This window comes from Hippocampus bargibanti, linkage group LG11 (genome assembly GCF_051943395.1).
Source record: "Hippocampus bargibanti isolate YZ-2025 linkage group LG11, ASM5194339v1, whole genome shotgun sequence".
Lineage (NCBI taxonomy): Eukaryota > Metazoa > Chordata > Actinopteri > Syngnathiformes > Syngnathidae > Hippocampus > Hippocampus bargibanti.
In genome coordinates, this window is record NC_142744.1 from 13,374,701 (window position 1) to 13,402,018 (window position 27,318).

The 27,318-nt window shown below is 42.6% G+C and overlaps 1 protein-coding gene across 1 annotated transcript in view; it reads right to left on the reverse strand.

The window, feature by feature from the left end:
* Nucleotides 1-539: 539 nt before the first annotated feature.
* Nucleotides 540-27,318, reverse strand: part of LOC148891673 (zinc finger E-box-binding homeobox 1-like) — a 34,417-nt gene continuing 7,638 nt past the window's right edge. The window contains 8 exon segments of the mRNA XM_089008030.1: nucleotides 540-4,298; nucleotides 4,973-5,129; nucleotides 6,806-8,029; nucleotides 8,031-8,470; nucleotides 9,528-9,651; nucleotides 11,135-11,334; nucleotides 15,075-15,260; nucleotides 18,450-18,641. Of these exon segments, the coding sequence (XP_088864156.1) occupies nucleotides 3,655-4,298; nucleotides 4,973-5,129; nucleotides 6,806-8,029; nucleotides 8,031-8,470; nucleotides 9,528-9,651; nucleotides 11,135-11,334; nucleotides 15,075-15,260; nucleotides 18,450-18,641 (3,167 nt within the window). The 3' untranslated portion in view covers nucleotides 540-3,654.

A 27,318-nucleotide genomic window follows, 5' to 3' on the forward strand; every position in this document is an offset into this window, starting at 1 on the left:
TTGGTTTGCCCTTTCAGTCGCCAAATCATTTATATTGAAGGGGATGTGCAATTATCAAGTCATTCATTTCCACTGGCATTTGTCCATAATTCACTTTTATCTATTTTTTCCCTTTTTTTGTCCATTAGTGTCCATTAGTGCTTGTGCGTAAGAAAACAACACTTTTTGTTTTTCGTGGTGCGTAAATGGGAGAGTTGTTGCACCAATGTAGCCTAAAATGGACAGACTCCTCCATGACTAAATTGTCAGAACTTTCCGCTCATACTTCGTTGTTTGGTAATCACTTATTTCAAGGTTGAGTGTGGAAAAGGAGATGTAAAAATCAATGAAGCTTTCGATGATCAATTCAAATGCGCTAATTTCCCATAAATAGGCTGTTTTGGCTTTTTTTGGGTGGGCGACTGGGAGGTATTTTGACTAACGCTTGTGTCTAACTTGAAAGGAGTTTGGATCTTTTTTTAAAACGGTGTATGAGGGGACAGAGAGGTGCACTATTTTTTTCAAGATTTTGAAAACATCAAGTTTGACACAACCACAAGTCAGGGATGCAGTCATGTTTATTGTGTAGGGACAAACAGGACAAAAGAGGACAAACGTGATGCAACACGATGGCACGACGATAACAGACCAAATAAGAAATTAAAAAAAGAGGAGTGGAGCTTCATCTCATGCGTTTTCAGTCAGTAACTTCATCACGACGACATGTAACACTTTCATTCGGGTTCATTTCTTTTAACACTATAAGATAATACAATGATGAATATTTGTAATTTTTATTTAGTTTTTTTTCCTGTAAAACAAACCCAGAAAAGTCCCAGAACCAAGCAGTGGGCTTAGCTTCTTTGATTTGTTGTTTTTTTTTTATACTAAAATATATTATTGTTATGAATTCATCCTAAAGTCATGTACACTACCAATAATGATGCGTAATAAATAACCAACATAAGGAAAATACAAAAAAAAACACACATAAATAATACAGACTTTGTAATACTGGCTTTGTTAAAAACACATTGAAATTTAACAACAAAAATACTGTTCCGGTAAAGTCACAAATGGAGGACACGCGCGAGCGCCATGTTGGCCAACGTTTGCCGCCCAAAGTGCAGGACAGAAGGCCACCGTTATCGACCTGAACAAGTGCACTAGTGGGATGAATTCAATCAAGTGTGATCGTTTTTAGGTGTTAAATTAACTCATTCACTGCCAGAATATGTGCAATGATGTGTCCACTCCAGTGCCAGGGTTTTAGTCATTTTTACTGAAATTGCAGTATCTACTAAATATTGAGTTTTGGGACTATATAACATTCAATGCATCGTAAGAAACCTTAGTCTCTGTCTTTTCACATCCTTCACGTCATGCGTTTGATAAAAGACAAACGCTGCCCCCTCTCATAAGGAAAAAACATTGACAGAGGTCTGACCAGCACCTTATCGGCACCCCACGCAAGAAAAAACAAAACCCATACAAATTCGGGAATGGCGCTCCACGTCACACTTTTCCATGTCATTCACGAATAAATTCGGGAATGGCAGTGAATGAGTTAAACTGAAATCATAAAATTTGTGTAGATGTAGAAGTTAACTTGATTTTGTTATGGCTTCACAGTGGGAATAAGATCAGGAAAAAAACTTGAACTTGTTACCATTTAATTAAACAGCTTGGTTTTTACTGCATTACAAATCACGTTTTTTAATTGCTAAAATAGTTGAAGTATGCAAATGGAACATTAATTGTCCTTGTGTCAAGTCATTTCCGTTGCGAGTTTAAATAACATTTAGTTAAATTGAAACTTTAAAAAATGTATAAAAATCCATAAAATTGTGATCCTAATTTGTATCTTTACTGGTTTTACAAATCCCAATGTATAATTATAATGCAACTTTTGGGAATATAAAAATGTGAAAATCCTTGACATTCGGTTCAAATTTAAAAAAAACTGTAAAACTTTCCTTTCTGAATATATTTGAATGAACATAGAAATATGGAGATGAAAAATGATCTTACTCTGCTCTACGACTCAGAAAGAATTTTTAAAATGTCAACCCCAAAAAATCAATTTTAGAACTCAATTTAAACTATTAATTATAAAAAAGTTTGCAAAAAAAATCTTAAATGTAAAAAATAAATCTAATTGGCTTCACAAATTGCAATCATTTATTTTACATTGATAATTTCGAAAATCATTGTTTTATTGTTGCAACTAACATTCAACAAATCATGATATACAATTTTTTATATTTTTAACATCTCTATTTTATATTTACTTTTTTGGGGGAAAATCGTCATAATTTTGTCTTTATTTATGTATTTACTTTACAAGAAGGCTGAGAATGTACGCTAAAAAAAATAATTGAAAAAGGATTTAGTGGGAAAAAACGTGAAAACTCGGTCAATGATTTGATGACATGGTTTGCGGTGGCTGTGGTTAGGAGGCGGCCAAACAGACGCGAACATGGCGCCGGGCGCTCGTAACAGACGTTAGGAAACCTTCATATGAAACGAGTGAAAATAACACGGGATCATAAAGTAACAGAGGCGTGTTAACACCTTCCACTCGAGTGAGGAGACAATTGACAACACTGTTCAATGGCACTTTTAACAGCACGCAGGTCTTGCATAAGGCAGGGGGCGCCGCCCATTTTGCTCACGGGTGGGTGCGAGCGAGCGGAATACGTCTTGTTTTCCTTAAGGCTAAGAGTCAAAAATGAAAACAAACGCCGTTTAACACTGAAAGGGTGACAGGTGGGAAAACTGTAGTGCAGCGCTTTTTTTGTGGGTTTTTTTTTCTTTGTTCGCAAAACTCAAGGAGAATACTGATGACGTCAGAAACATTGGCAACCCAAAATCATACAAACAAACAAAAATGGTGTTAGTAACATAATGCAAAGCGTCTATGAATGTTTTGTAACACTGATATTTGCACGAGAAAGAAAGAAAAAAAAGTTCAGGCACACCTGGGTGTTTGGACACAGTTGCGGACCGTAAAAAGCAGCCAACCGGAGTTAAAGTCAAAGCTGGAATTGGAACCAGGACCAGATCTGGAGTCGGACTCAAAGCCGGTATATTCTGTAAGATTGCAAATGGACCCCGTAGAGTGTGACCACCCACGGCTAAAATATACTGAAGCTTCAAGTTTTACTAAGTGCGGTGAGCCCCCACATATTCGCACTTCAGTATATGTAAAGGTACCTCATCGCAGTTTTTTTGCGAGAGGGCGGGGGGGGGGGGGGGGGGGGGGCTATGGGGGCGGATTGTTGTATTGACAAAAGTCACGTTTTTCTAGCATCTCATATTGGTGCCAAGGAACTATGTTGGGGTTGATAAGTTTCTTCTTGACAAAGTTAGTGTTTCTTGGCATCTATAGGCAATGCATAACCTTTTTTTCGAAGTCGTGGGGCTGCCAAACACTGTAATTACTTTGGCGAGGAAAAGAAGTGTAAGGACTCATTTTAATGTTGTCACAGTTTCTGTCATTTTGGAGAGGGGGGGGGGTGTCACTATTCTAAAGAGGGGTCCATTTTCAAGTGGGTCAATATTCCCTACTGAACTGGAGATCTGGACCCAGAACCGACGCAGGAGTAGAAGCCAGAGTCGGAGCTGTGTGGCTCTCAAAGTGTCCCAAAGTTGGGACAGGGGGGTTTGGTTGGCTTATTTGGCGTCCGTCACAGCTTGTTCATCGGAGGACTCTTCACTGTCCGACCAGTCCCTGATGCGTTTATACGCGCAGTCCGCCATCGGTTCCAGGTGGACACCGGCCGTATCAGCCTTGTCCACTTTCTGCTCGACGGCAGTCTCCTGCGTCTGGTCATGCTTCAGCTCTACCTCGACCACCTGGCATGCAAATTCATCCACATCCAGGTTTTTCTCTTTCTTTTCTTCATGTTCTTCATCTTCCACATTATCGTCGTCGTCGTCGTCTTCTTCATCGTCGTCAAAGTTGCCCTCGTAAATTTCGCACTCGCCGTCATCCACCTGGATGACTCGGATGTCGTCAACGCACATGGCTTCCTCGTCCTCTTCGCTTTCGCCGAGGTCCGAGTCCACCGTGGTGTCCAGGTCGCCCACGGTGATGGCATCGCCGTCCGGGCTGGAGCCAGAGTCTGAACCGTCTGGCTTGCAGTAGGAGTAGCGGTGATTCATGTGCTGCGAGTAGGAGCCAGAGTGCGAGAAGCGTTTGCCGCACTTGTTGCACTGGTATGGTTTTTCACCCGAGTGGAGGCGCGAGTGCTCAATTAGGTGGTGCTTGTGCTTGAAGGCCTTCTTGCACACCGGGCACTCATGAGGGCGCTTTCCTGCAAACACAAACGCACCAAACGTTGACAAAAATCTTAAAGGTCTTTTTTAGAGATGGGTTCAGAGCAGAGATTAACTCACTGCTGACATTCCCGAATTTAATTGGGAATGGGTTTTGTTTTTTCTTGCGGGGGGTGCCGATAAGGTGCTGGTCGGACCTCTGGCAATGTTTTTCCCTTACACGAGGGGGCAGCGTTCATGTTAGTGCTTTGTTACAAGTTTAGCTGTTGTTAAAGCACCATATAAATCAATATGTATGTATTGTATTGGATTTTGTACAGCTGCCCCCATTTCAAGCTCACATAACTCCAGACCTATATAACTTCGGAAATAACTCTTCTTTTCTGATCAAAGAAGAGAGTCAAAGGTTTCTAACGCTGAATTGAATGTTTATGTAGTTCTAAAACTCAATACTCTGTGGGTCTTACAATTTGAGTGAAAATGACAAACAAAAACCCTGGCACTGGAGTGGACGCGTCGCCTGGCAGTGAATGAGTTAACATGTGGAAGTCAAAAGTAAGTCTCAAGTCTTATTTTTCATGTTTCAACATATAGCACCGACCTAGAAAAAGCACATTATGAGGCTTCCTTCACCGAGGCAGAACCGAAGGCCTACAATTGGCAACTGACTTGAGTTCCCCAACTCAGGGTGACACCATCCAGTCGAGCGTACCTGTGTGTTCGTATTTGTGCCTGAGCAAGGAGCTCCCCTTCTGAAAGACCTTGTTGCACAGGTCGCAAGCATAGACACCATTTACCAGACGAGGTTTCTTCATGACGATCAACTCTTTTTTCTCCTTCAGCACAGGGTCAGTAATAAGGGCTGGAGTCTGCATGGGAAAACCAGCAAAGAAAAATACAAGTCAGATTTGCTTCAAATACTCATTATAGATGGAGCTTAGTAGCTTTTGTTTCTCTACTAGGTTCTTAAAAAAATTCGGATGGGGTAATGAATTCATGAAATATTTAACTCATTCACTGCCAGACGATGTGCAAAAATGTGTCCACTCCAGTGCCAGTTTTTTGTAATTTTCACTCAAATTGCAGGACCCACAGAATATTGAGTTTTAATACTACATAAACATTTAATAATAATAATAATAATACATTTCATTTACAAGCGCCTTTCAAAACTCTCAAGGTCACTTTACAGTCACAGGATACGTTTTCCTGCGGGTGAGCAGTGGCAGTGTTAGAGACCTTAGACCAGGGGTGGGCACTGCTGGTCCTGGAGGGCCACCCTCCTGCATGTTTTCCAAGTCTCTTTGTTGCAACACACCTGATTCAAATGAGCAGGTTCAATGTAAGGCTTCCGCAGAGCTTGGTGATTATCTGATTATTTGAATCAGGTTCATTGTAACAGGGAGACTTGGAAAACATGCAGGAGGGTGGCCCTCCAGGACCAGGAGTGCCCACCCCTGCCTTAGACTCTCTTCTTTCATCAGAAAATAAAGTTAATTCTTAAACTATATAGGTCTGGAGATATCTGAGCTTGTAATGGGGGTGGCTGTACATAATACAATATATTACATCCATCCATCCATTTTCCGTACCGCTTATTCCTCATTAGGGTCGTGGGGGGTGCTGGAGCCTATCCCAGCCGTCTTCGGGCACTCGGCGGGAGACACCCTGAATTGGTTGCCAGCCAATCACAGGGCACACAAAGACAAACAACAGTCATTCTCACAGTCACACCTACAGACAATTTGAAGTGTTCAATCAGCCTGGCATGCATGTTTTTGGAACGTGGGAGAGTACCGGAGGACCCGGAGAAAACCCACACAGGCCGGGGAGAAAATGCAAATTTCACACAGGGAGGCCGGAGCAGGACGCGAACAGGCGACCTCTGCACTGTGAAGCCGGTGTTCTAACCACTCGGTCGAGTGGTTAGCACATTACATACATATTGATTTATATTGTGCTTTAACAACAGCTGAAGCTGTAACAAAGCGCGAACATCGAGAAAAAGGCAAATGCTGCCCCCTCGTGGAAGGAAAAAAAAACATATCCAGAGGTCTGACCAGCGCTTTATCGACAACCCCCCCAAAAAAAACCAAAATCCAAAAAAATTCGGGAATGGCGCTCAACGTCACACTTTTGAAATCCCGAATACATTCTGGAATGGCAGTGAATGAGTTAAGTCGTCGGTCCTCAAGTATTTCCTGACCTGGTCCTTGCTGTAATTCTTGACGTGGTGATTGACTGGTTTTTGGTTCTTTCGTTGTTTCTCAATGTGACTAATTTGCTTCTGACGGGTTTGACTTTGTTCTTCAATTGGCCCTAGAATCATTACTGGAATTTTGTTTTGTGTTTTTGGGAGAGTCTTTAAGCAGGCTGGAATGGATGAGTGGAATTTCTCTTCATTTTCAGTGGAAATGTTGATTTTATCTTTTATGAGTAGATTGATTTAATTAGCTTCAAAGTAGTACTGGAAAAGCAATCACCATGCGGAGTGCCACAAGGTTCTGTACTAGCACCACAATTGTTAACTCACAGCCATTCATACCTTATGTCCGTTAAGCACCACCGTCTTGGCTGCGTCTCCGGCCGTGTTGGCGTAGGTGTAGGTGAGCTGTGGGATGAGGATGGTCCGCTTGGCCGAGCCGCCCAGGGCACCAAGGCAACCCACTGTGCCCTGACCCGTAATGGCTACCAGTGTGGGTAGCTGAGAGCTGGGCACAATGCTGACAGCGGTTCTGCCTGTCTGAGGCGTGGCGACATAGACGGTACGACCGCCCACCTGTTCCTTCCTCAGACAGGTCAGCTTCATCTGCTGCGTTGTTTTTTTGGCAGGTGGGGAATCCTCTGAGGGTGCAGTGGTTGTGGGAGCGCTGAGGTGCTTTGGGAGGGACAGGTCCAAGGGTTCCGCCTGGGACTCTTGAGCCTCTGTGTCCTCTGGCTCGCTTTTCACGATGACCAGGTCACTGGCATTTAACGACGGGGAATCAGACTGTGATCTACAAGTAGCTTGCTTGGTGTTCTCTGACTCATAGTTTAGGGATTCAGTCGGTTTGGATGCGGTCTTGTCTTGGCAGCTCTTTGTCCCAGAGTTCATCTTGGCAAACCATTTACGCACCACGTCCACAGGAATACTAACAGAGTCTGAGATCTTCTCCAGTTCTGCCTGGTTGGGGTTGGCATTGGAGGCAAAGTAGGACTTTAGGGGGGTCAGGAGGTCATCCACGGCTGGCTCCTGCTGCAGTGTCACCCCAGCATCACTAAGCAAGGCGGCAAAGGATGGATCCAAGGCAGCCGAGTCCACCGCCTCCCCATTGGCTGCCTTGTGGTGCTGGAGCAAGTGCAGTGCCTCGAGATGCTCGGGGCACTCATCGCAGAGGGGACAAGTGCTGGATTCGGAGTTTGGTGGAGGTCCCTCACCTTCTTCCTTCTTGACGGTGATCACCTGGTCTGTCTTTGTTTCTGTGATGGGCACTGACTCTTCAGGTTCGTCCTTAACCAAACTGAGGTCCACCTTAGGAGGTGGCTCGTCCGTTTTGGTCATGATGGGTGCAGCCGGAACAATGTTGTTTTTGATTAAAAGAGACATAGGTTGGGCAGGGGTGACGGGAGTGGCAGCACCGACAGGAGCGGGTCCGATACTGTAGTTGATGATGATCTTGGTTGTCCCGTCGTGGTCCACAAAGGCAGGTAGGCTGATGATCTGCTGTTGAGGTTGTTGTACCACGATTCCCGATTTGCCCTGCACGGCGGTCCCATTGGCAGTCCCCAGAAACCTGCCTCAAAACATTCCCATCCAGAGCCACCTTCAAGACGTTCTGCAGATCACCCAGGTTGATGTTGATGGGCGGCACCAGACCCATAGTTGGGAGCACCACAGCGACGCCCTGAGACAGGGCTTGTTGAGGCTGGGTCGCCGTCCCGTTGGCAGCCGGTGCCGCCACAATGGTCGGCTTGCTGGGGTGCTCGGGCACCTCAGATTTGATTTGCGTGAGGGGCAGCTGCTCTTGGAGTGGTTTGCTTTCCACGCGGGCCGAGGCGATGACGACCCGCGGGTTGTCGGTGATGGGCTGCGGTGGCTTAACGGGCTTGCGCGCCAGGCCGTTGGGGATGCAGGCCACACTCACGCACTTCTTGCTGCTAATGTGCGAGCTGTATGAGCCTGAATGGGAGAACCGCTTCTTGCAGTTGGTGCACTCATATGGTTTCTCGCCTAGAAAACAAAAAGAAATACAGTTAAACAGAACTCTTTATAAATTGGCAGGATGACGTGGAGTTTCATATCAGAGCAACCTCTACCAAGCTGATCATTTTGATCGGCCTCCTACATAGTGTGTGAAAGTCCTTTCTTCTCCAGTGCCAACATTTTGAGCTAATCATCAAACATTACCAGATTGTCAGAACAAAGACTGTTGATTTTGAGAGATCTTCAAGTTAAAGGACACAGCTGGGATCAAAAGTAATCCATTTCATTTTCCGTACCGCTTATTCCTCATTAGGGTCGCGGGGGGTTCTGGAGCCTATCCCAGCCGTCTTCGGGCACTAGGCGGGGACACCTTGAATTGGTTGCCAGCCAATTGCAGGAATAAAAAGTAATATCTCTCTAAACCCGAAAAGACTACTCTATGTTAAAAAACAACCATATTTATTAAGACCACTTCAGTCAAAATTACTGCAGGAACATGGGATCAAAGGTCAGAAGCCAACTGGTTAATGTTCAGAGACTCTTCAAAACTAATATAGGGCCAAAGTCCCAAAATACAAGTAAAATTCAATGTTGTGGCTCACTTTTCAAGTTAACTCCTTTTTTTCCCAGATTAAAGAAGAGAGTCTAAGGTTTCTTACGCTGCATTAAATATTTATGTAGTCCGAAAACTCAATATTGTGTGGGTCTTGGAATTTGAGTGACAAAAAGCCTAGCACTGGAGTGGACACATTTTTGTACATAAGAATGAGTTAAAAAAAAAGAATGGTCATAGATAGAACGTGAAAAATATTTTTTGCCATGATTTTGCATAATTTTCACTTAACATTGTGCTCCTCTTTCCGGTGTACTCGCACTGGCCACGTTCATGTGATATTCAACTAACATACAACTACACATGACAAAAGACAAAAACATTTCAATGGGTAGGAAAATGTTTATCTCAATTCCGCATAACATACCTGATCAAATTTGTTCCCTGTGATTATTTGGATACCAATGCACATTCAATCAACAATCATCAAGCTATCCATTCCAGAGCTGGAATTCTATCGATTTTACTCACCGCTGTGAATGCGCAAGTGCTCCTTCAGGTGGTGTTTGTACTTGAAAGCCTTGAAGCACTCTGTGCACTTGAACTTGCGAGTGCCTCCTCCACTTCCAGCACCACCGGACGGCTGCACGTGACGCTGAGTCAAGAAATTTAGAAGAAACGCTGTCAAACACCAATGCAAAGTAAATGTTAAAACTATTGAACTAGAAGTTCTTCGAGAAGTTCTTCTAGTGAACTAGAAGTTCTTCTAGAAGTTCTTCTAGTTCAACATTTTCATAAGAACCACTACTTCCAGGCCTGTTAACGCCAGAGAGAAGCACTACAGGTGAGAACACATGTAACCAAGAAGGAAGTGGGCCAACTAAGGCCAGACTGGTCCATTGGGATGAATAAATAGGGGTGGTTTCCAGAAGTGAACGGGTGTGAAAGGACGAATGGTGAAGGACGAATGGTGGTTCCAGAATGAGTTTCTTATTTTTTTTATTATTGAAAAACAAATAATGCGAATGATTCTACTTGGACCTACTTGGTAATGTTAAAAAAAATCCTATCAGAAGGTAGAGCAGAAGTGGTTAGGTTCCACTTGCAACCTACTTCAGTTAATCATTCATTATCTTCAATTTGTCAGTTTCCTCCGGTCTGTTTGACTTTTCAACTGTCAACAGCCCACATCGGCATCTTTATCATGAGAAAACCCACAAAAAACTTTCAAGAATCTATGCTGCAAAACAAATGGCATATCTGCATTTTTTTAACATTTGAAATCGGTCATTCTGACAGTAATTTTAATAATTCCCAAGTGTCAAAGTTAATTAAGAAAAAAAAATCAATTCGGCCTAAGGCAAGGATCTCAAACATATTTTTCCCCACAGGCCACATTGTAGTTATGGTCTCCTCTAGGGAGCTGTGATGAATTTGGGGAAGTCATGAGAATGTTTAATCCCCTTCACATATTACATATACAGTAGAGCGCACAACAAATTAATTAATAACCGAAGACGGCTAGGACAGGCTACAGCAACTCCCGCGACCCTAATGAGGATTAAGCGGTCTGGAAAATTGATGGATGGATGGATAGTTTTGGGACAATTTGACATTTTGGTTCGGGCTTTAGCAAGCATCATGGCACTTGATACGCTTGATTTGCTTTTGTGGGCCGAATAAAATTATGTGGTGGGCCAGATTTGGCCCCCGGGGCTTGACTTGGACATCTGTGGCCTAGAGTAAATTTTTTTGTGGGATTTAAATTGAGTCGTCATTATGCTGCTGGCCATCATTAAATGGAGAAGCCAACTTGATGTAGAAACGGAGAGGTGGGAGTTTCCCTGAGCCGTATGGAATTTGGTTGCTATCACAAATACGGGTGGAACCATAAGAAAGTCTCAAGAACCTATCCTGCAAAAGAAACAGTAAGTCTTGACATTTTAGTTTCAAAATGGCCATTTTTGGGGTAGTTCGTCCATTTCCAAGGGTCCTCCAAAAACAAACATTTTGTCCATTTGTCCCATAAAGACAGATGTGGCCATTCCCATCGAGGATTAAAAGACAAACAAATCAGTCCCACATATAGAGAATGGACGGGTTACTAGATTGTGGAAAATGTGAAAATGTGTCCCCACCTGGTCCTTGTTGCCCCGGTGGTGGCTCATGTGCCTCTCAAGTTGCGAGCGGTACGTGAAGGTGTAGCTGCAGTGCGAGCAGCGGTAGTTGTCTTCACTGGTTTCGTGCCGATACTTGATGTGCTCCTTCAGTGAAGCATTGCGTTTGTAGCCCCTCGAGCAGTACGGACACATGTGCAGTTGAAAGGTGTCCGGCGTGCCTGGTGGCAAAGCCGACGGGGGATAATAAAAAGTTATGGTCTGATAAGGAAAGAGTGATCCAAAATTATAAAAAACCATTTTTTTTTTATATACCGGTAAATGCATGTTAGATTTGCCCAAAACTCATTTGTGCACAAATTTTACAATGTACACTTGGTATACAGACACTCCCCTACTTACGGACATTTGAGTTACGAACAACAGTACATACGAACATTTTAATAATAATAATAATAATAATGATAATGATAACAATAATATCGGTGAGAAGGAATCTGCAGCCGTCATCTGTACAAATTTGAAGGTTTCGGATGTTTCGCCTCCTATCCAAGAGGCTTCGTCAGCGAACTAAAGCCTGACTGGTCGTATCGGCCCTATTTATATATCCCTAATGTCCAGACATGGCGGCGCCGGACACAGCTATGATAGGTCCCTACTCTCAGGTTGGGGGGAGCAGAGGACCACTCCCTGTGGCCCCACTGATTGTTGCGACATTCCTGACTAACGACTGGCCCATTTCCCCCACTCCCACCGGTATCACCTCATCAGCATTACGAATGTTGCCTAACCTGTTTTGCCTAAGCAGGCTAATGTATGAACGATCCAAATTGAACCTCACCCCACCAGACCGGTTTAATGAAGGATTGTTGTTGTTTTATAAGAATCGCTTCTTTTACCCCCCTTTCAAACCATCTATGTTATTTCGCTAAGATTTTAACCTCATTGTCGTCAAATGAGTGGTTGCTAGCTTTTAGGTGCAAATGTACTGCCGATTGAGGCCCACTTGTATTATCCCTGCAATGTTGATAAAGTCTTTTTTTGAGAATTTGTTGAGTCTCCCCAATTAATAAATTCACCTTACGAACGATCGTTCAGCACGTATCTCATTCGTAAATTGGGCACCGTCTGTAATGGAGATGAAATCGCCTTGACTGACACAAAAAATGTCAATCTGAGACTAGTCTGTGACTAAAAACTCTTTGACTTGTCTTGAAATGTGTGCAAGTATGACATGATTTCCAAGCATCTAGCCAGATGCAGAAGAAGGTCAGTTCTGTCCAGAATTCTTCCTGTTCTTATGCTGTTTTAGCCACGCCCACTTATGACAAAATTGCCTTTGAGCTTTACAAGCAACGTAGACTACATGAAGTACAGTGAATAATTGTACTATAAAAATATTTCATGATAATAATAATAATAATATTGATAATGATAACAATGATAATAATAATAATCATCATCATAATTATAAACATAATCATAATAATACATTCATTGTACCTAAATTACGTTTGATGGCTATGAAAACCCACTTGTTCTGGTCATTGAAGATGAATGTGTCTTTGCTGTTTGCAAAAACAACTTATTTGAAAGTACGTGCACCGTACGTACGTCATCAGTCAGATTTACAAACATGAACTCTACAGAGTAGCTTATTCACCATTTGATTGGCAACAGTTAACATGTTTTGTTTAAGATGTCATGTCAGCATTCTTTGTATAAACTGTAGCATAGAAAAAATGAATTTAAAAAAACGTTATTATCGTGTTAACTTTACTTATAAATGAAGTCCATGCGCCGCTCCTTCTGAAGAAAGGAATCTATACCTTCTTCGTAGAAGCTTTCCTTATCTTTCTTCGGTTTTAAAAGTCTCTCTATTTCTTTCAATTTAGATATGTAATCCTCCATTCCAGTGACGTGCAGTCAGGGGAGGCAGGTGAGGCCGTGCCTCACCTGTCATCATGGAAATATTAAATGAAAGAATAAATTAAACAGTTATATTTATTTAGTGATTTGTACTTTAAAGTTCTTTTCCATTTAACTTCACCATTTTTGGATTTTTTTCAAAATCGCTGAATTTTCACCTTTACCGTTCAAATACTAAGTAGAGACGAGCAGTGAGGCAGCAGCCGGCTGAGCCTCACCATGGATTGCGCAATGACTAACTGTGCTAGCTTGCTTTGCAGTGAGACTGCATTGCTGTCCCTCTGCATATCGTTATTAAAGTGCTCAAAAACTTTGAGTATATGAACTAAATGTCTCCCTGACTACTAAATGGAGCTGGTAAGGCCAAGCAACACGAAAACATGACTGGATGGTTGCACTTAACTTAACATGCTAACTGTTTACTGTAGCTTGCTCTCACTAATTCTATCATTCTGCAGCCGAGGAGTGGCAAGAAGACTCTCTAATCACCAGCGCCCCCTGTCATGAGGCAGGAGAACCGTGTGCCTCACCTATGCACACAGTTTTGATCAAACTAAAATAAAATAAACACTGTAGTATAGTGTTTATCATGGAAAGTGACTCTACATTATATACACCAGCTAAACTGTATAAATTTAGTTCATACACTAAAAGTGTTTGAACACTTTAATAGCGATATGCAGAGTGACAACAAAGCGGTCTCACTGCAGAGCAAGCCAGCACAGTTAGAATAGTCATTGCGCAATCCATGGTGAGGATCAGCCGACTGCTGCCTCACGGCTCGTCTCTACTTAGTATTTGAACGGTAAATGTGAAAATTCAGCGATTTTGAAAAAAAAAATCCAAAAATTGTGAAATTAAATGGAAAAGAACTTTAAAGTACAAATCACTAAATAACACGCTCAAGACAGTAGAGATGATCGTGGACTTCAGGAAACATCCATCACCACAGCTACCCCTCACACTATCCAACTGCCTTGTGTCAAGACCTTCAAGTTTCTGGGAATCACAGTCTCCCAGGTCATGAAGTGGGAGGTCAACACCAACTCTATCCTGAAAAAGGCCCAACAGAGAATGTACTTCCTGAGGCTGCTAAAGAAGCATGGCCTGCCACAGGAGGTGCTGCAACATTTCTACACGGCTGTCATCGAATTCATCCTGTGTTCTTCCATCACCGCTTGGTTCGGGGCCGCCACGAAAATGGACAAAATCCGACTTCAACGGACAGTTAGGACGGCGGAAAAAATCATTGGCACCGCCCTACCCACTCTCGAGGACTTGCACACTGCAAGAATCCAAACTAGGGCGCGGAAAATTCTACTGGACCCTCCGCACCCTGCCCACCACCTTTTCCAGCTACTCCCCTCAGGCAGGCGATACCGATCCATGCGCACCAAATCCAGCAGACATTTAAACAGCTTCTTCCCCCAAGCCAGGGGTGTCAGTCATTTTTTGCTGCGGGCCACATTGTAGTTATGGTTTCCTCTCGAGGGCCGTTATGAATTTGGGGAACCCATTAGAATGTTTAAATCCCTTCAAATATTATATATAGAGCACACAGCAAATTAATGAATAACTCGTTTTCAAATCTGAAGTCAAGAATAATGACTTTTATTGTGGTTGACATCCAAAAATATGAAATTTTGGCTCAGATTTTAGCAATCATCATGGAATTTAACAAGTTTGATTTGCTTTCGCGGGCCGAAAAAAAATGATGTGGCGGGCCGGATTTGGCCCGCGGGCCTTGACTTTGACACCTGTGCCCCAAGCCATTAACTCTTTGAACTCTTTCAACAGTAGCCAAAATGGAACTGTATAGTGCCACTTAGCAGTTTTTTTGACGACGATACTCGTGCAGCGTGTTCTACCGGAAACAAATTCCTTGTGTGTTCTACATACTTGGCAATAAAGATTATTCTGATTCTGAAATATAACAGTTTAATTTAATTTTGTCATTTGATATTTTAATGATGACAGGTAAGGCACGGCCTCAACTGCCTCTCCTGACTGCACGTCACTGTTTGCTTGTTACCGTTTTCGTCGGCGCCCCCCGTCTCCGTGGGACTCTGCTCATCGTCGGGGGCTTGTGGACAGGCGATGGCCGTGTCTTCTTTCTCAAGGATCTCCTCCTCCTCTACTTCTTCCTTCACAGCAACCTGCGACTCCACCTTTCCATCTTCTTCTTCTTCTCCGGAGGCACATTCCTGCTCTTCTTTCACTGAAACACACAAACATGCTTTGGATGACGTTTGTTGTGCTATTGTTACACAAAGTTGTCGCTAGAGGGCAATACGAGCGAGGGTAAAGTGTTTATAACAGGCTTGAAATGAGGATTTATGGCAGGGGTGTCCCAAATTTTTGCAAAGGGGGACAGAATTGGTGTGTTAAAAATGTAGGGCGGGGCATCCGTAACAGCAACTCAAAGCAATGAATTTAAATACATTTCAGCGAGCCATTCTGTGTTTCACATTTTCTTATTTCTTTTTTTTATTTGAATTTCAGTTATCTTAAGCATGTGTTTTGGTTTGGAAAACGTCTAACATCAACTGAAATGACATTGAAAATTGAAAGTGAATATTGACTTTTTTTAGCACAGCGTTGTCATCAAATGGTGAGTATAGTTTTGCTTTGTTTGCATGCCGCTGTGCCGATGACCATTTTGTGTTTGGCAGCCTTTTACTGAGTATCTTCATCTTTATTATGTTCATAGAGTGCTTGTTCTGTAGCCACCAGGGGACACAAGCCAGTGTCTTCTGGTGCCAGTCCCAAGCCCGGATAAATACAGAGGGTTGTGTCAGGAAGGACATCCGACGTAAAAGCTTGATCAAAACAAAAATGTGAATCGAACCTCACAAGATGGAGGACACTGATTCGCAGTGGCGACTCCTTGCAGGGAAAAGGGAAAAGAAGAACAGTTGAACCAAAGTAATTCTTCTTTTGTTGATTGTCGCCATTTTAGAAAATCAAAAATTAGAAATTGCCCTTTTAGAAAATTGGGGGGTTCATTAAGCACAAAAAAAGTTGAGAGCGGCTGCCTTTCCAGCAGCTCCTGTTTTTTGTTTTTCCACTTCTTTCTTTCCTTTCCTCTTCCATTCATAACTTGCTGCTGTATTACTTCCAGGTATAGTGAATGCTGGCGCGAATGGCTGCCGTTGCTCACCCGCACAAAAAAAATCCTGTAACTGTAAAGTGTCCTTGACAGTTTTGAAAGGTGCTTAGAAATTAAATGTATTATGATTATTATTATTATCTAATAATTTGCTGTTCCTACTTGAGCCTCTACATGGCAACGCTAAGCACACGAATGTGGATCAGATGTTATTGATTTTATGATGGAAGCTCCGGGCTGGATGACAATTGATCAGGGGCCGCATTTGGCCCCCTGGCTGGACTTTGGAAATGTCTGCTTTATGGGCTGGTTTTGGGGTTTCAAGTCAACTCCTTTTCTTACCATACACACCATTATCCTCCCTCGCTTCCTTCTTTCTTACCACCGTTCTTTCATCCTTTCCTTTATTTCCTTGACTATGTCCATACCCCTATTACCTTACTTTGGTCGCTTATCATCTGCTCTGCACTTTAGTCTCGTTTGCATGGATGCCATGTCATGTTTTCGCCACTTTAGCAGGTGAGGCTAGGCTAGGTGAGGCTACGAAATGCTAAAATGAGATCAAGTCATCTAAGCCTCTCCTGGCCTTGTTTACAAGCATCGTGGCATCCTGAGTCAAAGCATTGTTATTTTAATCTGGATTCCCCCCCCTGTATGATGGTTGACATAATCCCGCCACCTGTTCGTCCAGACATGCGTCAAGTCACCAGTGGCAGCCCCGATGGAAGAACGTGCGCGTATGTGATGTTGAACTTTTCTTTCCTTGTCAGGAGGTTTCCCACATCGCCATGGAGACAGAGGATTATGAAGGAGGCTAGACGAGCGCCAAATGCCGCACCTCTTCCTGCAAAGCTCGGTCAGCGGCAGGTGAAGCGTGCGTGTCTGCATTTAGCCACATGATCTGCCTTTCCCATGACCTCATCATCCCAATTTTTTCCACATCTGCCTTCCATCTTCCCCTTAATTTTCACCTCTACTTGCTGATGTTTCATTTGGACTGTTACTTTCTTAGAGTATTCAGATGGTTTGGTCCAAACTATATTTTCTTCATTTTTACTTTCATTGACTGTCTCAATACATTTGCCTACATTTTTCTTTCGTTCAATACTTTCTTCCTTCCTTCCTTCCTTCCTTCCTTCCTTCCTTCCTTCCTTCCTTCCTTCCTTCCTTCCTTCCCTTTCCTTCCTTTCATACATTCTTGATTCATTTCTCCCTTATCTTTTATCGCTTCTTTTTTACATGTTTCTTTCTTCCTTCCCTCCTTCCTTTTCTACCTTCCTTCCTTTCATACATTCGTGATTCTATTCTCTCCCTCCCTCCCTCCCTCCCTTCTTTCACAAATTCTTGATTTTTTCTTGACACCGCTTGCTTTATTCTTCTTATATGTGATCACATTTTCTTCTTTTCCCTTTAATAATAATAAAATAATAATACATTTTATTTCAAGCGCCTTTCAAAACACCCAAGGACACTTTACAATAAAAACAATAAAACAAAGCACATAACAATAAAACCATAAGTAAAATGATACATAATAAAATAGCAGATAGAACTATACATTGACTTTCTTCCAACCTTCCTGCCTTCCTTCCATCCTTCTTTCCTGCTTCCTCCCCCATACTTTCACCTTCACCCCTATTTACGTCCACTCTTCAGTCCTTCCTTCCCACCCTTCAGACATTTCTACTCCCTCTCGTTCCCTCAGATCCTCTTCCTCGGCCGCCCACCCTGCACGTCTCAGCACGATGGGTGGCAGAGCCTTTAACTGCTCTACCCCCAAACTTTGGAACTCACTTCCAACATTCGTAACATCGATTCTCTTCCCAACTTCAAGTCCCATGCAATTTTAAAGGTTCTATTTATAATTGTATTTTATTTATTGCATTGTATTTGTGATTGTATTTTATTTATTATAGTACCTATGCTTGTCTGTAACTGTAAAGTGTCCCTGAGAGCTTTGAAAGGCGCTTAAAATTTGATGTTGTATTATTATTATTATTATTATTATTATTATTATTATTATTATTATTATTATTATTATTATTATTATTATTATTATTATTCCGTCATTCCTCCAGGCTCTTTTTTTTTCTTTCCGTCCTGCCCCTCTTCTCACCATCCCTTTCTATTCAACCTTCTTTCCGTTCCTTCTTCCCACCTGAACTTCCTTCATTCAAATCTTCGCTTCCTTTCGCCCTCCCTCACTTCCTTCCGACTTTCATTTCCTCTTTTCTTCGTTTCCTCCTTCTCATCATTTTGTTGTGGGGTTCCCAATATTTCACTCCAATGTGTTCGTACCTCCATTCCAGGCTCCGTTGTGCGCTAATACTGCATTGTTGGCATCTGTTGCGTCTTTGGGTTGGCGGCGGCCCCTCCTCGCACCAGCGAAGGCATCGGCGTCCGGCGGGCCTTCGTCTTCCACGATGTGTAGCTTGTCGTCATCATCCGAGTCGGAGCTGCTGGCCTCCAAGCCACCATTCAAGTTTGTTACTGCGAGGGGACGGTAGACCACAGGAAACAAAATTGAAAACTTTAATGCACATCACAAAATGATCATTATTCTAATTATGTGGTGAGTCGAGAATTGTTTATTTGAATGTGTTGATGTATCTTGTTGTGCCTGTCCCAAGCCCGGAAAAGTACAGAGGGTTGTGTCAGGAAGGACAGCCGACGTAAAAGCCTGGCCAAAACAAACATGCGAATCAAACCACTGAGGATGGAGGACACTGATTCGCTCTGGTGACCCCTTGAAGGGAAAAGCCGAAAGGAAAAGAAGATGTGTCCAATCAAGGCGTGTGTGCAGACAATTATGTAAATGAGTCAATGGAGGTGTGAAGGGGCTGCGAGCACTTGCTGACATCACTACTGGTGATCTCAAATAAGAAGTCATGAGTTAAAAAAAACACTGCTGGGCGATTACAGTAAAGCAGTGCACAACCCAAACGAAAAAGAAGTCCATGCGCGTTTGCCACAGGTGAGCAAAATTGATGAGAAGCGCATCATCAGACCAAAACCAATGTGTGTGAGCGTGTTGACCTAGTGCAGCTGTGCAGCATGGGAACCCAGCCAACCCCCCGAAAGACAACTACTCCACTGTGTGTGCGTGCGTGCGTGCGTTTGTGTGTCTTTCTGTCTGCAACGAGATGTGACTAGACTTCAACACAGAGCAGCTGCACACCATCTTAAAAGAACAGTCCCATTGAATTTTTTCCCCTTTTAATAATAGTAATAATACATTTAGTTTAGAAGCGCCTTTCAGAACTCTCATGGTCACTATACAGGATAAGTTTTTCTGTGGGTGAGCAGCGGCAGCCACACGCCCCAGCGTTCACTCAACCCGGAATAACTCAAATAGATAGAAAGCTAGCTACCTACCTAATAGATAGCTAATAGCAAGCTAGCTAGTTTAATGGTCTATCCTATATACTTCACATCAAATTATTTTGTACCCTAAAAAACATACATGGCCTATGTTGTACTGTATCATATCATATGGATACTCAATAGTCCTGCTATTCCATTTGGTCTTACAACAATATGGAAGACTTCATCATACAGGGTCGTCCATCCACTATCTGAACCCCTTATTCAAGAGAAATGAGTGTGCTGTCCCAGCTGTCTCTGGACATTAGCCGGTGCACACCTTGAACTGGTTGCCACCTTATTGCAGGTTAAACAAAGTCCCACATCTATCCTACATACTCTTAGTATCGTAGCCCATTAAGTGACCAAATCAATGTAGTGTTGTGTTATATAGCCCTGCGCCTCTTAAAACCATCCAATATACTATATACACAAGAAGACTTATGTCACTTTGTGGCTACATAACAAGCAACTCGCTCAAAGGCTCCCAAACACAACATGGTCATCGGCACAGCAACATTCAAAAAAGCAAAAACTATACTCACCATTTCGTCCCTACATACTGTAATTTCCTATGTATAAGGCACACCGGAGCATAAGGCGCACCCCTAATGAATTGTGGATTTTCAAATATTTTCCATATATAAGGCACGCCGGACTATAAGGCGCACCTTCAATGAATGAAAAAACCTTTCCAAATGTAATATATAAATACGTACAATATGTATATCAAAATTTCCAAATATAAGGCACAACACATTATAAGCCACTACAGTAAAGGCATGTACTACTTCTTCTACAGAGGGAAATGGAGTTGCTGGATGCTGACAGTAGTTGCAAGACATGTTGTGGCTCAACATTACTTCACATGTAAGGCGCACCTGCGTATAAGGCGCAGGGTCATCTTTTAAAAAAAATCAAGCCGTTTGAGTGCGCCATGTACACCGGAAAATACGGTAGTTTTGCATCCAATGGAGTGTGGTATTTTATGTAGTGCTGTACTGTACATACAAGGTAACCTGTACTATATCCTATGAAGTAGTATAATCTAAGTAATATTGTATCCAATGTAATCAAATAATCAAAGTAGCATAGTACATTTTGTAGTATTCCATCTTAAGTAGTCTTAAATCAAAAATAGTGGTATACCTAATGTAATTCTGTCACCCTTACGGTAATCTAAATATTACTGTATCCTGAGTAATAATAATAATAATAATAATAATAATAATAATAATAATAATAAATGTGATTTCTAAGCGTCTTTAGTCCTACAGCCTTTGTCGTAGTTGTCACGGTTTGCAAGGTGGTGATGGCGGATGCAGATCCCAAAAAGCAGGCAGGAGGGAGCAGGAGGTTGTTTGACAAATTGTATCAAAATAAAGGTCAGCAGGAACAAAATGTAAGACATCAAAATCATCTGAACAGAAAAAATACAAAGTATCAAAAGAAAATCAAGTGTAAAAGTCCGCCAAGGTTAAACAAACACATGCACAGCATACAATGCATACAAAGCATGCAACAAACATGCAGCAAACAATGAACCGACACCGGATGGTCGTGCTGGGTGTCCTTTTAAGTGTCAGTGATTAAAACGACCAGCACCTGCGAGGCTGCAGGCAGGGCTGACGTCGCTACCCGTTGCTCGCCAATCTGATCGGGACGACCAGCACCTGTCGCCGTCCGGCCGAGACCTGGTCCCATACGGCCGTACGGGGTGGCATTCTGCGCCTGGCAGTTCGACGTCCACGTTGAGCCATGCGCCGTCGCGTGAACGCGCGAGAGGGATCGCACTCACGCCCACGACGATCCGTGCCGCGTTTTCGGCCACCCCAGGCCGAGTCCCGTTCCCATCAGGCCGCCGCCCGTCGTATGCTGGAGAGGCAGCGGTTGCCGTCTCCACCATTGTTCCCTCGCGAGTGGACCTTTTGGGAGACTGTTGGGACTTCTGGAAACAGCCCCTTGAAGGGGGGGTACTGTCATGATCTGGTTGGCGACCAACGGGGGGGGGGGGCGCTGTCGGCCCCGCCTGCACCTGCACAGGTGCTGTTCGTCCCAATCAGATTGGTGACCAACGGGTAGCGACGTCAGCCCTGCCTGCAGCCTCGCAGGTGCTGGTCGTTTTAATCACTGACACTTAAAAGGACACCCGGCATGACCATCCGGTGTCGGTTCATTGTTTGTTGCATGCTTTGTCTGCAATTGCATGCTGTGCATGTGTTTGTTTAACCTTGGCGGACTTTTACACTTGGTTTTCTTTTGATACTTTGTATTTTTTCCATTCAGATCATTTTGATGTTTTACATTTTATTCCTGCTGACCTTTATTTTGATACAATTTGTCAAACAACCTCCTGCTCCCTCCTGCCTGCTTTTTGGGATCCGCACCCGCCATCACCAGCTTGCAAACCGTGACAGTAGTATATTCCAAAATACTATGAACCCTATGGACTTCTCCATCATCATGCAGCATATGTGTATTGCATGTACAATAGTACTAGTTGGGATACACACTAATGCATAGAAAAAGCATCCTTTGTAGTAGTTTACTTTCCCGTGTGCCTTATGTGGTACTGTATCCCAAGTAGTACTCTATCCTGTATGTAAAAAAAAAATCCTCATAATGAGTTGCGTTACCTTGCAGTCTGTGGACTTAATAGGACTTCATCTGTACAGATGTCATCCTACTAAGGATACACACAACTCAGGATCAACTACTCCATCCGAACTACTCAACATTAACATACAGAATCATAAAAGGTAACAGGAAGTGACATACAAGGAAGTCAGGTTCCCACGCAGGAAGTGACTCGTGAGGAAGCAAGGTTAAAATCGGTCACTTCCTGTTTATGTCCTCTGTCACTTCCTGCTTCCCATGTAGGTGACGCCCTCACGTTGAGATGTCTCAAACACGATGTCGCAATTACAGCGGCCCAATGTAACACGCTTGCATATACACATCAAGTGTTCTGTGGCACAACAGCCACGTCAGGGAACATTGAGAATTTGAGACACACCTTTATAGTTACGCCAACACTTTCTGTAGTCTACAACTTTCTGTGCACTGGATTCCGAGTGTTTTGTTAGTAAGCCTTCTAGTCACCTGCTCATTTTACAGAAATACTTGAACAGGGCAAAAGCGTGCATGTGTGTGGGTGCACATACGTTGCTTCAGCAGAGCGTTACGGCTTCTCTCGGGCCTAGCAGGATGTGTTCTTATTCTAAAAATATCCCCTAATTATTGTGTTTGGATAACATGTACTTTAGCATAATACATATGTTGGAACGTGGAGTTCTTTGTTCATTACCTAATGGAGGTATGGGAAGCCTTAAGGTGACAGGTGGGTGAAGGTTGGGGAAAATGGATAATAGATAGGCCAAAATAGGTTAGAAATTGTGAGAACGCAAGAAAACAAGCAAAAGAAAGTAAGAATGTAAAACACAAAGAAATTATTGACGGATTGGCCGACAGATAGGCAAGACCCTGTTATGGGCAGGTTGAGCCCATTGAATTGGCGGAAGGTGTGCGCAAAGCTGTCTGCCATTTAACCCGAAAAAAAAACCATCCATAATTAAAAAAAAACAATTTAGGAATTAACTTGATGGCTATCTAGCTAGCTATCTAGTTATCTAGCAATCTATTAGCTGTAATATCATATTATGTACATACGATATCTAGCTAGCTGGCTATCAAGCTAGCTATTTATTAGCTATCGAGCTATTTAGCTAAATAGCTATATAGCTGGCTATTAGCTAGCTAGCTTTCTATCTATTTGAGTTACTCCAGGTTGAGTGAACGCTGGCACGTGTGGCTGCCGCTGCTCACCCATAGAAAAACTGATCCTGTGACTGTAAAGTGACCTTGAGAGTTTTTAAAGGCGCTTAGAAATAAAATGTATTATTATATTATTATTAATTTGAAAATGACTGGTTCATTCTGAAAAAAAGCTACAGCAAAAATTTCAAAGGGTGTCTACGGTTTCTTACGCTGCTTTGAATGTTTATGTCGTCCTAAAACTCAATATTCTGTGGGTCCTGGAATTCAAGTGACAAAATGACAAAAACCCTGGCCCTGGAGTGGACACATATTTATAATAATAATAATAATAATAATAATAATAATAATAATAATACATTTCATTTATAAGTGCCTCTCAGAGCGCTCAAGGTCATTTTACAGTCACAGGATAAGTTTTTCTGTGGGTGAGCAGCGGCAGCCACACACACACACACACACACACACACTGAAACTACTTGCACATCGCCTGGCAATGAATGAGTTAAATATGTGTGTACTGTAGACCCTTTACAATGACGCCAGTTGAATATAAAGGCACAACATCTGTTCCAAGGTAAAAACTAAGCTGACTTTTACTTTGACGCCATTGAATAGGAAGTATGCTTGTGTGCCACACTGTGGAGCATTTAGCCCAGTTAGCATGTAGTGCGTTAGCATCACAGACATTAATCGAAGCGCCCCAAGTGGCCTCCATTAGCGCTTCTCTGCGGGGACTCGGCTGTCTCCAAAGCACCGCAACTTGATTCTAACAGCTTCATCAACACGGACTCTCGGGATGAGTGCGTGTTCACACACACACACACACACACACACACACACACACACACACACACACACACACACACACACACACGCACACACACGCGCACACACACACACACACACACACACACACACACACACACACACACAAACACACCCCTGTATTTCAATTACACACTGCCCCAGCAGTTGTAGCGGTCATTTTCAAAATGCTAATAAAGAACACTTAGCGTGTCAACACATGCGCATACATTAAAATCAAGAAACGAATGAATGATATTTTGTACAGTTGATGACATGCTTCAAAGTATGACTCATTGTATTCTTCATTCGAGCCTGCATAGCAACAAGTGTAAATTTAACCAGGGAAAGCGCAATTTCACGTTCTCAAATTCTTACAACATTAACTCATTCACTGCCAGATATATGCAAAAGTGTCCACTGTCCACTCCAGTGCCAGGGTTTTTGTCATTGTCACTGAAATTCCGGGACCCACAGAATATTGAGTTTTAGGACGACATAAACATTAGAAATCTTAAGAGTCTCTTCTTTCATCAGAAAAAGAGTTGATTCCTAAATGATATGGCCTTGGAGTTATATGATCTTGAAATGAGGGTGGCTGTCCAAAATACAATGCGATACATACGTATTGGTTTATATAGCGCTTTAACAACATCTGAATGGAACAAAGCGCTAACATGGAAAAAATGGAAATGCCTCCCCTTGTGCAAAAGAAAAAACATTGCCAGTGGCCATGTCCAGCGCTTTATCTGCACGCAAGCAAGAAAAAAACCCAACCCGAACAAATTCGGGATTGGCACTCGATATCATACAGTAATTTCAATGTACGAATAAATTTGTGAATGGCAGTGATTGAGTTAAATAGTTGATTTGTAAAAAGAAATATCTTCTTCTTCTTTTCCTTTCGGCTTTTCCCTTCAAGGGGTCGCCACAGCGAATCACTGTCCTCCATCTTCAGATGTTTGATTTGATTTTGTTTTGGCCAAGCTTTTACGTCGGATGCCCTTCCTGACACAACCCTCTGTATTTATCCGGGCTTGGGACCGGCACAAGAAGACTTATGTCCCTTTGTGGCTACAGAACAAGCAACTCGCTCAGTAAAAAAAGCTCCCAAGCACAAAATGGTCATCGGCACAGCAACGTTCAAAAAAGCAAAAACTAAAAAGAAATATGAAAAACTATTATTTCTATTTTATTGTTGGAATGAAGTACGACTAACTCTGCTGAGCCACAAGTGGACCTTTCCAATCCCATTTGCACAGGTCACTGAATTACTCCTTTATTGGCTAAATTTTATAATGAGCTGAAGTACTCCTGTTATGTAAGCAAGTCTACCTACAGTCAGTGCTCGGTGTGGTGTGCTTGGGTCCGTGTTTTTTTAACCCCCCTCTTTAGTGCAACCAGCTGCTTCTTTTGAGCCTCTCAGGCCCAACCAAAGAAAGAAAGAAAGTAGGACAGCGAGATATGCAAATTCAACACCGCCACAAGAGAGACACAAGACTTTCCCACCACCCACACTGAAGGGGGAGGAGGATTTAACACACATACACACAAGCTTTATCTTAAAAACCCTTTTTTTCTCCCCCCGCTCTAAAAAAACATATGAAAGATGAATATCATCACATATTAATGAAGGTATGACTGTATCATTCATCTGTTGCATCATTATCGAACTGTAAAGAAGGATTTGGATCAGCTGTAATCTGGTGCGCTTAAAAAGTGATCATTAAAAGTGAAGGAAAAGCTTTCAAATTTTGCATGGCTCACAGAAAGTACAAAAAGTCTGTACTATACTGTATATCACTACAATTTCTGAAACAACTATCAAAAAAAGAGCAACTACATCGGTGACACAAACGACGCAGTGAGCAACAGTAGTCAGATGGAAAAAGACAAAACTGCCAAATGTCTTGTTTTTTTTGTTCCTGTCGTTGCTGCTCATCTCTCAATCTGTTTCTAAAATTTACTACAAGGATATCAGCAGGTGTTGTTGCAGTACGCCTGCCACTGAAACTGCTTTCCTTTGTATTTTATTGATGATGTGAGTCCTGCGAAAAGCAACATGATGACTTTGGTTGTGATTCTGACACTGCATTGCGAACGAGACGACGGCTGCACGTTTTTGAAACCATTTTTTAATTCTCTTTTTTCCAAGCGCACTGGGTTTTTGACCAATAAAACGTATGCATTATGGGTGTGTCGTAATTTACAGCATTGACATTTCAGAAGAAAACAAATCTATTTGTTGCCAAACTTAACCCTCATTCTCCTCCACATATAGTGGAGCAAGATGAGGTGGCTCGGGCATCTGATTAGGACGCCTCCTGGACACCTCCCTGGTGAGGTATTCCGGGCATGCCCCTATGGCAGAAGACCGAGAGGATGACTCAGGTCACGCTGGAGAGACAATGTCACCCAGCTGGCCTGGGAACACCTCGGAATCCGCCAGGAAGAGCTGGAAGAAGTGGCTGGGGAAAGGGAAGTCTGGGCTTCCTTATTGCCCCCGTAACTTAACCTCAGATAAGCGGCAAATAATGGATAGATGGATGGCACTTAACCCTGCATTTGTAAATACTTCTAAATCTATGACGTCATTTGACGCATTATTATCATTCGTAATCAAATTTTGAGTCCTCACCAATACTGATACCAAGTAACTCGGGGTGTCAAACTAAATTATTTAGCAAAGATGATCAACGTTGACAGACATGATTTGTTCCGCGGGTCACATAAATGATGTGGTAGGCCAAATCTGGGCCTTGGGCCTTGAGTTTGACATCCGTGAAGTAACTGATTATAGTAATCACTTTGATACTTAACATTTATAAAATACCACTCACAGATTATTTTAAAGAAATGATTTTGTTTAGCCCTGACAAAAGACAGAACAATCCATCTGCAGTGCTGGCAAATGCTCCCCATTTTTCAATGTGTGCCAATAAAAATATCATCCGGTCGCAAAGCGTGGCTGCACGTTTTATTGCTCCTATCGGTACATACAATGAAGGCGCTCCAACTCTGTCTCCCAGACTACACACAGAAGAAGGACCGCACGTCCGGTTAAATCCTTCCTGTATGATATAAATGCATATGTATTACTGTTGAAAAACACAATATATACATGGCTGCTTTGGAAGTACTAAGCGATGGCTAGCTCAAACATTCATATCGCTCACGTTCAGTAAAGCGCAACATGCTTTCGAATAGAGTCGGACATTTCAAA